The 13,046-nt window shown below is 51.7% G+C and overlaps 1 protein-coding gene across 2 annotated transcripts; it reads right to left on the minus strand.

Annotated features, from left to right (window-relative positions):
* Positions 1–539: 539 nt before the first annotated feature.
* Positions 540–12,592, minus strand: N4BP1 (NEDD4 binding protein 1). Of its 2 annotated transcripts, none has more exons than XM_077288762.1 (8): positions 12,433–12,592; positions 10,606–10,914; positions 6,742–8,186; positions 3,842–3,972; positions 3,330–3,426; positions 2,660–2,767; positions 2,177–2,284; positions 540–1,647 (listed from the first exon to the last, which is right to left on the minus strand). In XM_077288762.1, the coding sequence occupies exons 2-8, from the start codon at positions 10,861–10,863 to the stop codon at positions 1,308–1,310; spliced, it is 2,487 nt and encodes an 828-aa protein (XP_077144877.1). In that variant the 5' UTR covers positions 10,864–10,914; positions 12,433–12,592; the 3' UTR covers positions 540–1,307. The 2 variants fall into 2 exon arrangements, with proteins under 2 accessions (XP_077144877.1, XP_077144875.1); XM_077288760.1 differs by lacking the exon at positions 540–1,647 and adding an exon at positions 1,881–2,061 and having other exon boundaries at positions 12,433–12,548.
* Between the last annotated feature and the right edge of the window lie 454 nt (positions 12,593–13,046).

Raw genomic sequence — 13,046 nt, forward strand, 5'->3', positions numbered from 1 at the left:
ATACACACACTTACATATATATATATATATATATATATATATATATATATATATATATGTATATGTATATGTATATGTATACACACACACACAACATACATTTATGTTATAGCACGTATTATTTTTAATATATTCAATCAATATATATATTTTTTTATTTTTTATTTTATAATGTGTATATTTATTTTCATTCAGCCCTATAATCTGAAGATACATGTGCATAGATAATTTTAATGGAGTTCTTTATTTATTCTGGGTTTTTGCACATTAAAAAAACAAAACAAAACAAAAAAAAAACAGCTTGCGTCGCAGCCAAACATCACTGTGTCGACCGAGCCTTAGTGTCATTTTGTTATTTCTTATGGTTTGCAGTTTTTCAAAAGCAAAAAAAAAAATGCAAAAAAAAAAAAAAAAAAAAAAGAACATGCATACATGGCAGATGCTGCTCTTATTTCTGACAACAGCCCCATCCCAAACAAATGCCACTACAATGAAACAAACTGCATATAATGCGTTTTATGTCATTTTCAACTTTAACAGTCATTTTCAACTTTAACATTTTGTTAAACCCTATAAAAAAATACAAGCAAAAATGCCAGGAAATAAAAACAGTATCTCGCCGGCTGCAGCCACAGAACGGACAACTTTTTTCATTAACTTAAATTGACAACGGAACGATATCTTTTCGCAGAAGTAGATGCTGCGGCATTATCTAGTTTAACAAGAATGTGCCTCGATGAAGAGGAAAAAAACCCAAAGAACAAGAATTATCTAAAATAAATAGTATATTTTCCGAGGTCCCACGTCCCCTCGGTATGCCATAGTGTGTAACTCTATAGTCCTGCTATATACAAGATAAAAAAAATTACAATAAAAACTTCCGCTGATGAGTTCCTGCCATCAGGAATGGGACATTATAGACCTTTACAGGCGCAGTCCCTGCTTGTGTCTTTGGCAAATAGGTGCAACATGGAACAAACATGCGGCCGCCCCCAACTCAAATGTCAAATAAAAAAATAAAACTGTTCTGTATCTATATACACATACACTATGTATGTAGCAACTGCAGCCTCCACATATCATGCCCTATTCTCCCTATCAGCTGCTAGGAATATTTCTGGAGAATCTATGCCGATTACTCACTTTCCACTGGATTTTTCGTTTTTTTTGGGGGGGGGGGGTTTGTAATCCAAAAGCAGCAAAACTGACAATTCCATAAGTGTTGGGTCCGGAATAAGTAGAGAAAAAAAAAAAAAAAAAAAAAAAGGACAAAAAAAAAAGGGTATAATAAAACAGCATGATGGCGCTCAGTCGAGGATCATGGCGGACAAGGCATTGAGATCCCTCATGTACGGATGTGCGGACAGGATCTGGTTGATTTTCTCCCCCTGTTGGGATTCAGGAAATATTTTTAGGAGCGAGTCTTTTAGCAATAATGTCTCCTGAGGAGTCCTCTTTGGGGGGACGACGGCCTGCGGGCGCAGGATGTTCTGGATGGCCGGACTGAATGTGGGTTTTTTGTCTATGGGTAGGAAACCTCTGGGACGGGAGTGATCGGTGTCTGTTGGGAAATTCCCAGAAACGGAGATGTCATTGCTGGGAAAAAACACTCCGCTGTCCGATGGGCGAGGAGTGAGAGGGTAAACTCTGGGGAAAGGAGAGAGAACAAACAAGTCGTGTCAGTACAACATATAGAAATAAGGAAACATATACACCCCATCCCGATTCTGCCCTAAATCCTAAGAGTGCGGAGACTGTAAGGCCGAGAGTGGAAATGACGGAGGAATCGGCTGCAGCAAAATCCGCATTGGAGCACAGTGCCATCTGCAAAAAGCGCAGAGATGATTGGAGACCAGAAATAAACCAGAGCCAAAAAAATTAATAAAAACCCTATTTGGTTGAAAAGGTTTTAATGTGCTTTTAATATTTTTAATAAACAAGACACAAACACAGAGGAGGACAGGGGCGCTTTGATGGGCAGGTGTGTCAGTCTGCTGGTCCCAGTATAGTAACCGCACTGGAGGTCGTCAGTAATTATAAGGTCTGTGCCTCCACATCACCCTGAAAAATCAAATCAAGGCACAAAATAGAGAGAGTCTTGGAAGTTTACCCCTTAATTCCTCATCCTACGAATGGAGGGTAAAAGGACACGTGGAGACACGGCGATACGTCTCACCTGTGCTCGGACTCCTTGCTGAGGAAATTATCCAGCTTCGGGCCATGTCGTCCCAGTGGGTCATCCGGGATCATGAAAATGTCGCCAACAAATGTGAACTGTAATAATCTGAAGAGAGAGAAAAAACACAAAACTGAGAAATCTGCGGAGTCCACACCGAGACACTAGCGTCCGGTAACGGCACAGGGTCGGGCACGGTCTGGCAAGTATTGTGCACCTATCCCACGCCTTGTGAATATGTACAATATCTGCTGATCACGCTCGGATCCTCTGCCCGCCCGCCTCTGGGTGCAGAGTGAGCAGAGGAGGTATAACCCTGACTGCAGCAGAGGTAACACTGTGCAGGATCCGCAGCACGGAGGCGGTGGGGCACTACATCCATTCTCAGGATCAGTAAGCGCTGACGTATCCGATCAATATCCCACCAATTACTGAAATGAAAAAACCTCAGATCTCCGCACCCAGAGAACAAGGAGCACCGACCTTTCCTTTATAATCTTGGTCCATGCCAGAGATTCCACCACAAACTCTCGGAGATTGTCATTTGTGACTATGATTCCTCCCGTCTTTTCTGCCAAGTGCAGCAGGAACCTGCAGGACAAGAAGAAATAGAGTTTACCCCGGAGCCGAGGATCGCACGTCATACCCGAGACCCTAACGTGCGGATATCTAATGCACGGCTGCAGGAGGATGATTAGTTAGTACGGGGCAACGAGACGACGCCATGGGGGGAGAGGTACGTGCTGACGCCATGAGGGTGGGGGGAGAGATACGTGCCCATGCCACGAGGGTGGGGGAGAGATACGTGTTGACGCCACGAGGATGGGAGGAGAGATAAGTGCCGACGCCACGGGGGTGGGAGGAGAGATACGTGCCGACGCCACAAGGGTGGGGGGAGAGATACGTGCCGACGCCAAGAGGGTGGGGGGAGAGATACGTGCCGACGCCACGAGTGTGGGAGGAAACATACGTGCCGACGCCATGAGGGTGGGGGGAGAGATACGTGCCGACGCCACGAGGGTGTGGGGAGAGATACGTGCCGACGCCACGAGGGTGTGGGGAGAGATACGTGCCAACGCCACGAGTGTGGGGGGAAACATACATGCTGATGCCATGGGGGTGGGGGGAGAGATACGTGCGAAAACCTACACACCTGTCATCGTGAGAGCAGATTCGGGAGCCCAGCACGGTCCTTGAGGGGGTGAACGATAGGATTCCCAGCTCTTCCAGCTGCTGGAGGAAGTGCTGCTCTGTAGAAAGGGAAACACAATGGTCATGTGTTAGTACGGCTGCAATTAAAGGGGCCGTCCACGATTTATATACTGACAACCTATTGAAGGTAATGGGCTGGGCTGCAGTTCCTGAGAATAGCCACTACACAGTGTATGGCGCTGTTGTGTTCACCATCTACATCCAGGATCTGCAATCGGGTGATTGGTCGAAATGTCAGACCACGGACCCCCCACTACCTCTGTACTGAAGACCACTGGAAGGAAGTAGGGGTGGAGGGGTGCAGAGGGTCTCGCACAGCTTATTCTGCTTTCCTTCCACACATGCACGCTCACTGGAGTGTGTACCGGGTGTACACATCTGGGGCTGTAATGAAGAAAGAGCTCACAGACCTTACACACACACACATCAGTGACATGTGACAGTGCCCGTTACCTGTAATGTTGGGGTCTCGCTTCGTCCTCCACTGAGGAACAAACACTGTTATATTCCGGTGTCCTTTATTCCAGAAATATTCTACGGCGATCGCGATTCCCCGACAGGAAAAGAACTTATGTAACCCGTGACTGCAAGAAGTAGAAAGTGTGAGAAAACACCGACCCCATAATCAGGTCACCACGAGACAATCATCAATGGGCTCATAGATAGCACCCGGATAATACGGCACAGGACGTAACCCAGCATCAGTGCAGGGTCAGGAATGTACAGTGGGTACGGAAAGTATTCAGACCCCTTTATATTTTTCACTCTGTTTATTGCAGCCATTTGGTAAATTCAAAAAAGTTCATTTTTTCTCATTAATGTACATTCTGCACCCCATCTTAACTGAAAAAACAAAAAAAAAATGTAGTAATTTTTGCAAATTTATTAAAAAAGAAAAACTGATATATCACAGCGATGGCGAGAGCGAGCCACCGCCGCCCCAATGACGACGTCTATCCACAGAAGTTTTGGTTTCAGTATTTCTCAGGTTTCTATATGCGGAGGCTCCGTCTCCTCAGACAGGGTCACGTTCTTTCTTGTATTGGGACTCACTAAACGCTCTACTGGTCTTCAATGTGTTGTGATGGGAGTACAGTCATTACACAGCTGGCGGAGAGGAGGGAAGCGCTGACTCTGTACTCACGAGTTTCTATTATGTGAGTCATCCTGTCCACCTGCCGATACAAGAGCCCCGAAAAAAAAGTGCGGTGACATTCAGCAGCACCCAGAGCGCGCCCCGCTGCCACATCCGGCTGCACCCCAAGAAAGCACCGCTGCCACATCCGGGTGCACCCTAAGAGCACCCCACTGCCACATCCAATGGCACCCCAAGAAAGAACCACATGCCACATCCAGCAGCAGCCCAACGGCGCCCCGCTGCTACACCCGGCTGCACCCCAAAAGCACCCCGCTGCCACACCCGGCTGCACCCCAAAAGCGCCCCGCTGCCACACCCTGCTGCACCCCGCTGCCAAACCCGGCTGCACCCAAAAAGTGCCCCGCTGCCACACCCGGCTGCACCCCAAAATCACCCCGCTGCCACACCCCAAAAGCGCCCCGCTGCCACATCCGGCTGCACCCCAAAAGCGCCCCGCTGCCACATCCGGCTGCACCCCAAAAGCGCCCCACTCCCACATCCGGCTGCACCCTAAGAGCTCCCCACTTCCACATCCGGCTGCACCCTAAGAGCACCCCGCTGCCACATCCAGCTGCACCCTAAGAGCTCCCAGCTTCCACATCAGGCTGCACCCTAAGAGCTCCCAGCTTCCACATCAGGCTGCACCCCAAGAGCTCCCCCCCACCCAGCTGCACCCCAAGAGCGCCCCACTGCCACCTCCGGCTGCACCCTAAGAGCGCCCCACTTCCACATCCGGCTGCACCCCAACAGCGCCCCGCTTCCACATCCAGCTGCACCCTAAGAGCGCCCTGCTCCGACACCCAACTGCACCCCAAGAGCGCCCTGCTGCCAAATCCACCACCGCCCTGAGTGTACCCCGCTGCCACATCCCGTGACATCCTGAGAGTGCCTTGCTGCAACATCCCGTGGTGTCCTGAATGCACCCCACTGCGACATCCGGTGGGACCCCGAGAAAGCATCGCATACATCTGGTAGTGTCCTGAGTGCGGTGTCCTGCGACATCCAGCAGCGCCCCGAGAGAGACCCACTGCAACATCAGGCGACATCTTACATCTGATACACAATACGGGTATTTCGTGCTAAAAGCTTACCAAGTTGCTTTTGTTATTTTTAAGTTTTGGCGCAGATACTTAAAAAAAAATTGGTGTAATAAGTCGCATAAAACACCGATAAATTTTCTGCCCAAATTTAAGACAAAGATATGTCACAATAAAAACAAAATCCTGGGTGCAAATGTAATGATAGATGCCCCCCCAACCACCCAGTTCAAGTTATCACTACTGCCCCGCACAGGAATATATAACGAGCGCTGCTCCAGCCCCGCACAGGAATATAACGAGCGCTGCTCCAGCCCCGCACAGGAATATAACGAGCGCTGCTCCAGCCCCGCACAGGAATATAACGAGCGCTGCTCCAGCCCCGCACAGGAATATAACGAGCGCTGCTCCAGCCCCGCACAGGAATATAACGAGCGCTGCTCCAGCCCCGCACAGGAATATAACGAGCGCTGCTCCAGCCCCGCACAGGAATATAACGAGCGCTGCTCCAGCCCCGCACAGGAATATAACGAGCGCTGCTCCAGCCCCGCACAGGAATATAACGAGCGCTGCTCCAGCCCCGCACAGGAATATAACGAGCGCTGCTCCAGCCCCGCACAGGAATATAACGAGCGCTGCTCCAGCCCCGCACAGGAATATAACGAGCGCTGCTCCAGCCCCGCACAGGAATATAACGAGCGCTGCTCCAGCCTCGCACAGGAATATAACGAGCGCTGCTCCAGCCTCGCACAGGAATATAACGAGCGCTGCTCCAGCCCCGCACAGGAATATAACGAGCGCTGCTCCAGCCCCGCACAGGAATATAACGAGCGCTGCTCCAGCCTCGCACAGGAATATAACGAGCGCTGCTCCAGCCTCGCACAGGAATGTAACGAGCGCTGCTCCAGCCTCGCACGGGAATATAACGAGCGCTGCTCCAGCCCCGCACAGGAATATAACAAGTGCTGCTCCTGCATTGCACAGTAATATAACGAGCGCTGCTCCTGCATTGCACAGTAATATAACGAGCGCTTCTCCTGCATTGCACAGTAATATAACGAGCACTGCTCCTGCATTGCACAATAATATAACGAGCGCTGCTCCTGCACAGTAATATAATGAGCGCTGCTCCTGACATGCACTGTAATTCACCCACCAGTCTGGTAACAAGCACTGACCTGATAGCGACGTTGCTCCCATCGATGATTATGTGTTTCAGGTCCACTCTCCCCGGCTCATTTTTTAGCTCCAGCCTATAGGGGGTCTTGATGGAGTTGAGGAATATCTGCACCCCGGTCACCGGCGGGTTGTACTTCTCTGGTCTCACAGATGCCGAGGGCTTCACGTCATTCTGCACAGGTTTCGGTGGATCGGTAGAATTTAAGCATTTTATGGGAATCTGTTTTGTCACCTGCGGCAAAGGGAGGACGTTGGAAGGTCCCGGTGTGTCTGGGATTACGATGATATTATTCCTTGGAGGGCTGGAGGCACCTCTTGCAACAAAAGTAAAATTCTTTGGTAAACTACCTTCCGTTCCTGATACTTGAGTCTGAAGTCTTTGAGTAGCTGTTGGGTTGTTCTTCATGACGTTCCCCAAGTCCGCATTGCCGGCTGTGCGTGTCCTGACCGGATCCTCCATCACCTCCTGCCTCAGCTTAGATGCATTACCGTCTTTAGCATTTTGCCGTCTCTCAGTCTTTGCCGTCGGCACCTTGTTGCTTTCTTTTTCTATCTCATAAAGAAGTTTTAAGGGCTCCTCGGACTGTCCCAGCTCACGGATAACCTTCTCAACCACCTCCTTGGAATATCCCATCGTCTTGAAAAAGTTTACAAGGATCTTGTACTCGGATTCGTGGCTTACGGGGTCATCTTCGTCCACGACGATCAACGAGTCTTCGCTAGAGTCAGCCATCAGATCTATGATGGGCAAGTTGGTAGTGGCGGCGCTGGCACTTGAGACGGGACCGTCTTTCTGGATGCAGTCTAAGGAGAACGGCTTCTTCGGACATCGATCTTCATTCTCGGAGCATCGCCTCTTTGTGGACAATCTGTCCTGTTGGGTGAGCGACATGAGTGCGGGATGAGCTGCTGTCTCGGGTACACTGGAAAACACAGAATCCAGCTGGCTGGTCAACTCCGTTACGGGGGTCCGAGGTTTTTTTCTAGATGTTTCTGTGCACGGACTACTACGTGTCTTAGCATTGGTAATAACTGCGGCAATCTCCTGATCGGCGTCACAAGATTGATCCTCCAACGTGAGGTTCAGCAGCTCCTCCTTTAAGGCGCTGGGCAGTAACAATAAGTCCATGGTGTACTTATCTGCATTGGCCTCCACAAAACATTTAAACCTCTTTTTCACTTCCAGTTCTCGGCTTTGGGGTAAACTTTCATTATTTTTAAAAAGTCTTACAAACTGCTGGATGTGACTCTGGGCCATAACCACGGGCTCTGTTCCTCCTTTAATACCGAGGAGTCCGATCTCCAACATCGTGATGTGGGCGCAAGTGTCCGTAATCAGATGGTTCAGGAACAAACTCTGGGCCCCCGCAAATATACAATGCATCTCCTTGGGGTAGCTTTCTTTCATCTCCATCTCAGGTTCACAAAGGCCTTTAATATATTCCTGCAAAAATAAAGAAAAAAGAAGAGTAAGATCCTCAGGTAAAGGCAGTGGTGCAGTGAGGGGGAGGTATAAAATCTCACCTCTCTATACCCCACAAGGTCAAAACGATCCGAGACGAAAGGAGCAGCTTCAGCTAGCAATGAATGGCGGCCAGCACCTATGCAGAGCACAACAGTAGAAATGGCTGTCACCGGCTGCTGCGCTCTGCATAGCTGCAATTATAATATCGGCGAGAAATAAGTTATAAAAATCAGTTTGAAGAATAAAAAAGGATGAATGAATGAGGCGAGCGTCAGCGGGACTCTCCGTCATTTCTCAGTATATCATGGAGCACGGTGTGGAGTTTCCCTGCGCTGTGACCCGACTCCGCACACTTCCCTCTGTCCGACCGCAGAAATCCACAACAACTTCCTGTATAGCAGAAACTTCCTCATAGCCCTCACTGGGATTTCCACACGTTATCAGGCACATTTCATATCTTGGCTCACACGACGTCCCAGCTAATGACTAATTCATCATTTGTTTATAGCCTTTACAGGAATCAGCACCAGGGAAGGACAAAGGGAAGGAAGCATCTTATTACCCAACCCTCAGGGTCTTTTATAAATCAATGGGACCCCACAAAGTCCGGCACTGATTTACAGTATTATCACTAATGTGTGTAGTGCGTTATACTCTGAGCATGACCCGAAGGCCACATTATCCCATCACTACAGAAACAGCAGGCCAAAACCAAATCAGTAGGGTCCCAGCTCATGTACGTGATTGTCACCATACATCCCGAGAAGTGGTAAGCCACAGCTGTTCCCTCTCCACGCACATGCAGGCTCATCATACACATCTTCAGTAAGGCCGGTGTCACAATTGCAAGTGTGATGCGAGAAACTCGCGCCAAGTCTCTCGCATCAATACCCGGAACTGCCACCGGCACTCGGGACCGAAGCGTGCGGCTGCATGTATTTCTATACAGCCGCACACTCCGGTCCTGAGTGCGTCGACAGTGCCGGGTATTGATGTGCGAGTTTCTCGCATCACACTCACAAGTGTGACCCCGGCCTAAGGAATGCGGCATAAACCACTGCTATATGCATCTTCCCACCTCCCCAGACCCTTCTCAGTCTGCCACCTCCTCCCCAGACCCCTCTCAGTCTGCCACCTCCTCCCCAGACCCCTCTCAGTCTGCCACCTCCTCCCCAGACCCCTCTCAGTCTGCCACCTCCTCCCCAGACCCCTCTCAGTTCGCCTTCCCCTCCCCAGACCCCTCTCAGTTCGCCTTCCCCTGACCCCTCTCAGTCTGCCACCTCCTCCCCAGACCCCTCTCAGTCTGCCACCTCCTCCCCAGACCCCTCTCAGTCTGCCACCTCCTCCCCAGACCCCTCTCAGTCTGCCACCTCCTCCCCAGACCCCTCTCAGTCTGCCACCTCCTCCCCAGACCCCTCTCAGTCTGCCACCTCCTCCCCAGACCCCTCTCAGTCTGCCACCTCCTCCCCAGACCCCTCTCAGTTCGCCACCTCCTCCCCAGACCCCTCTCAGTTCGCCATCTCCTCCCCAGACCCCTCTCAGTTCGCCATCTCCTCCCCAGACCCTTCTCAATTCGCCTTCTCCTCCCCAGACCCCTCTCAGTCTGCCACCTCCTCCCCAGACCCCTCTCAGTTCGCCTTCTCCTCCCCAGTCACCTCTAAGTCCCAAGACCCCTAATCTGTCCGACACCGCCATCCAAATTCCCCTCCCAGACTCCTCTCTGCCCGACCCCCCCCCCCCCATGTCCAAACAGTAACGGTCCACTGAATGAAACTCAAAGACCCCAGAAGTAGATGTTGGCTGCGCTCATATGTCTGTTTTCCATCTTTACAAGTACTTAAGGGGAGGTGTGTTTTCAGCCCTGGATGACAGCGCCGCGTGTCACCGTACACAGGAATCCGAGCCTCTGCACCTGACATACAGGTTTGGTGAGACTCCAGCTTCCTCCGTGGGGAATTACGTCTTTAGGACATTCTGACACACGACGCAGAGAAGCTGCGGCTCTGCGACGACTGCTCATCATTTTATGGGGAATTTACAGTAATTTGCTGACACCTGAATGGGTTTTCTGCCAACAAAATAAGGCAGTTCTTGAAGTCGTCGTCTCCTCAAGACATCCCCCCATTAGTGACCCCTCTCTGAGCCAGCACTGCTGAGTAATGTGCCATGAACCCGGCCCACACACATAGGACAGAAAGGGAGAAAGTCCCACATCAGTACCAGCATCACCCGCAACAACCAGTGGAGCTGTGCTCGGTCTACAATGAAGGGGACTGAACACGGACCCTACACCAAATTACTGGCAGGGAGACTGATTAGGAGTCGGACCCCAACGACGCTACGAGCGTGCACAGACACCGTCAGACTTTCCCTGCTCCTTTCCCTGTCTGCACCGCACCTTGGCTTTGTGCACCGCTTGTCTTTTCCCTTTAAGTTGCAGCCAGATGCGTCCGGGGTTCTTTCCACTTCCTTGTTCTTCATAGTTACATTTCTCCAAAGACCCAAGAACGGTGAATATCACCGGGAATAACATCTGCACCCGGCAGCGGCTCCGCTGCAATGAGCAGCCCTGTTCTCCAGGGGCGGTGAATTCGTCCACCACATCTGCGCCGGGGGTCTCATCTTCTGCCCTGCTCTGCGCGGCCACGTCAGCCATCCCTGGTGTTATGATCAGTCCGGAATGGCGCACATTGTAGACGCTGCGGACCTGCGAGAAGAGATAGAAAGCAAACATCAGATTACTCGATCACCAGGAGCCAATCATTACTTGTACAGTGGACAGGTGTGAGGGTCCAGCACAAACCACAAACACCGCTGTAACCAGAGGGGGCGCACTGGGGTCCAGGGACAATATGACACCCCGTGAGTGAAAAGTGAACCCAGAAACATCTAATGTTGGGAGAAAACAAGGAAAGGGGCGATTTGCCTTTTCAGAAGGAAATTCCTACTGACTAAGCAGATTCATGGCACACTGTAACAAGGCTGTCACATGCGCAGTCGGCAGAGGTGTCAGACAAAATAGGTGCAGGTAGCGTCAGGAGAATAATCTGCATTATCTCATCCCCTAAACAATATTATGTCAAATAACAAATGAATAATGAAGATGACACCGGAGTGTACAACAACGAGGACACAACGTGCACTGAGAGCTCCACTAGAGGTGAAAAACGAGCGTAATAACTGTGAGGGGTGGTATACAGGAGGGTAGTGACGGTGGGGGTCTGTAAACAGCACGGTAGTGACGGCGGGGGCAGTATACAGCAGGTTAGTGACGGCGGGGGGCAGTATACAGGAGGGTAGTGACGGCGGGGGGCAGTATACAGGAGGGTAGTGACGGCGGGGGGCAGTATACAGGAGGGTAGTGACGGCGGGGGGCAGTAAACAGGAGGGTAGTGACGGCGGGGGGCAGTAAACAGGAGGGTAGTGACGGCGGGGGGCAGTAAACAGGAGGGTAGTGACGGCGGGGGGCAGTAAACAGGAGGGTAGTGACGGCGGGGGGCAGTATACAGGAGGGCAGTGATGGCGGGGGGCAGTAAACAGGAGGGTAGTGACGGCGGGGGGCAGTAAACAGGAGGGTAGTGACGGCGGGGGGCAGTAAACAGGAGGGTAGTGACGGCGGGGGGCAGTAAACAGGAGGGTAGTGACGGCGGGGGGCAGTAAACAGGAGGGTAGTGACGGCGGGGGGCAGTAAACAGGAGGGTAGTGACGGCGGGGGGCAGTAAACAGGAGGGTAGTGACGGCGGGGGGCAGTAAACAGGAGGGCAGTGACGGCGGGGGGCAGTATACAGGAGGGCAGTGACGGCGGGGGGCAGTAAACAGGAGGGTAGTGACGGCGGGGGGCAGTAAACAGGAGGGTAGTGACGGCGGGGGGCAGTAAACAGGAGGGTAGTGACGGCGGGGGGCAGTAAACAGGAGGGCAGTGACGGCGGGGGGCAGTAAACAGGAGGGTAGTGACGGCGGGGGGCAGTAAACAGGAGGGTAGTGACGGCGGGGGGCAGTAAACAGGAGGGTAGTGACGGCGGGGGGCAGTAAACAGGAGGGTAGTGACGGCGGGGGGCAGTAAACAGGAGGGTAGTGAAGGGTGGGGAGCAGTATACAGCAGGGTAGTGACTGTGGAGGGCGGTATACAGGAGGGCAGTGACGGTGGGGGGGAGGTATACAGGGGAGCAGTATATAGCAGGCGTATATCCGTGTGTACACCACAGGCCCGGTCACGGATACTCACCGGTCCATGCAGCCGCCGGTGTCCGGACTCCGTTCTCTCGTCAGTCTCCGCAGCACAAACTGAAAGTGTCTCAGCCCAACGGTTCTCGTTCGAGGAAGCACTTCCGGGTTTGCGGGTCACCGATCCCGTCACTAGAGGCCGCACTGCCTCTTCCTCACAGCGGACGTTGTGCGGTCGGGCTCCGACAAGATGGCGGCGCTCAGTCTCAGATTACAGTGCTGTGCATAGTGCTGGTCTGTAACCTGTGGCTCTAAAACTACAACCCCCCATCATGTCCCCAGCATTGACATCAAGGCATTTCCCAGCTGCTGGATACCACAGATTGCAGACCAGTGCAGTGAAGAAGTACAATATGTTTCCAGTCATCACATGTAGAAACCTGTAACTGGAGAAACTCCTGCTTTTATCTGCTGGTGACTTTCCAATGCTTCATGTATCAAGAAAGTCACAGAGAATGACCCACACGTGTGGGACTTCTAACTGGGGCATGAGGTGCAGGACGTGGGGGTAACGGCAGGAGCTTACACTTCTGACCCCCAATCTCCGCACAGCCCGGATCTGGGGCATGAGGCGCAGGACATGGGGTAACGGCAGGAGCTTACACTTCTGACCCC

The sequence above is a fragment of the Ranitomeya variabilis genome, chromosome 2 (genome assembly GCF_051348905.1).
Source record: "Ranitomeya variabilis isolate aRanVar5 chromosome 2, aRanVar5.hap1, whole genome shotgun sequence".
NCBI classification, from domain to species: Eukaryota; Metazoa; Chordata; class Amphibia; order Anura; family Dendrobatidae; genus Ranitomeya; species Ranitomeya variabilis.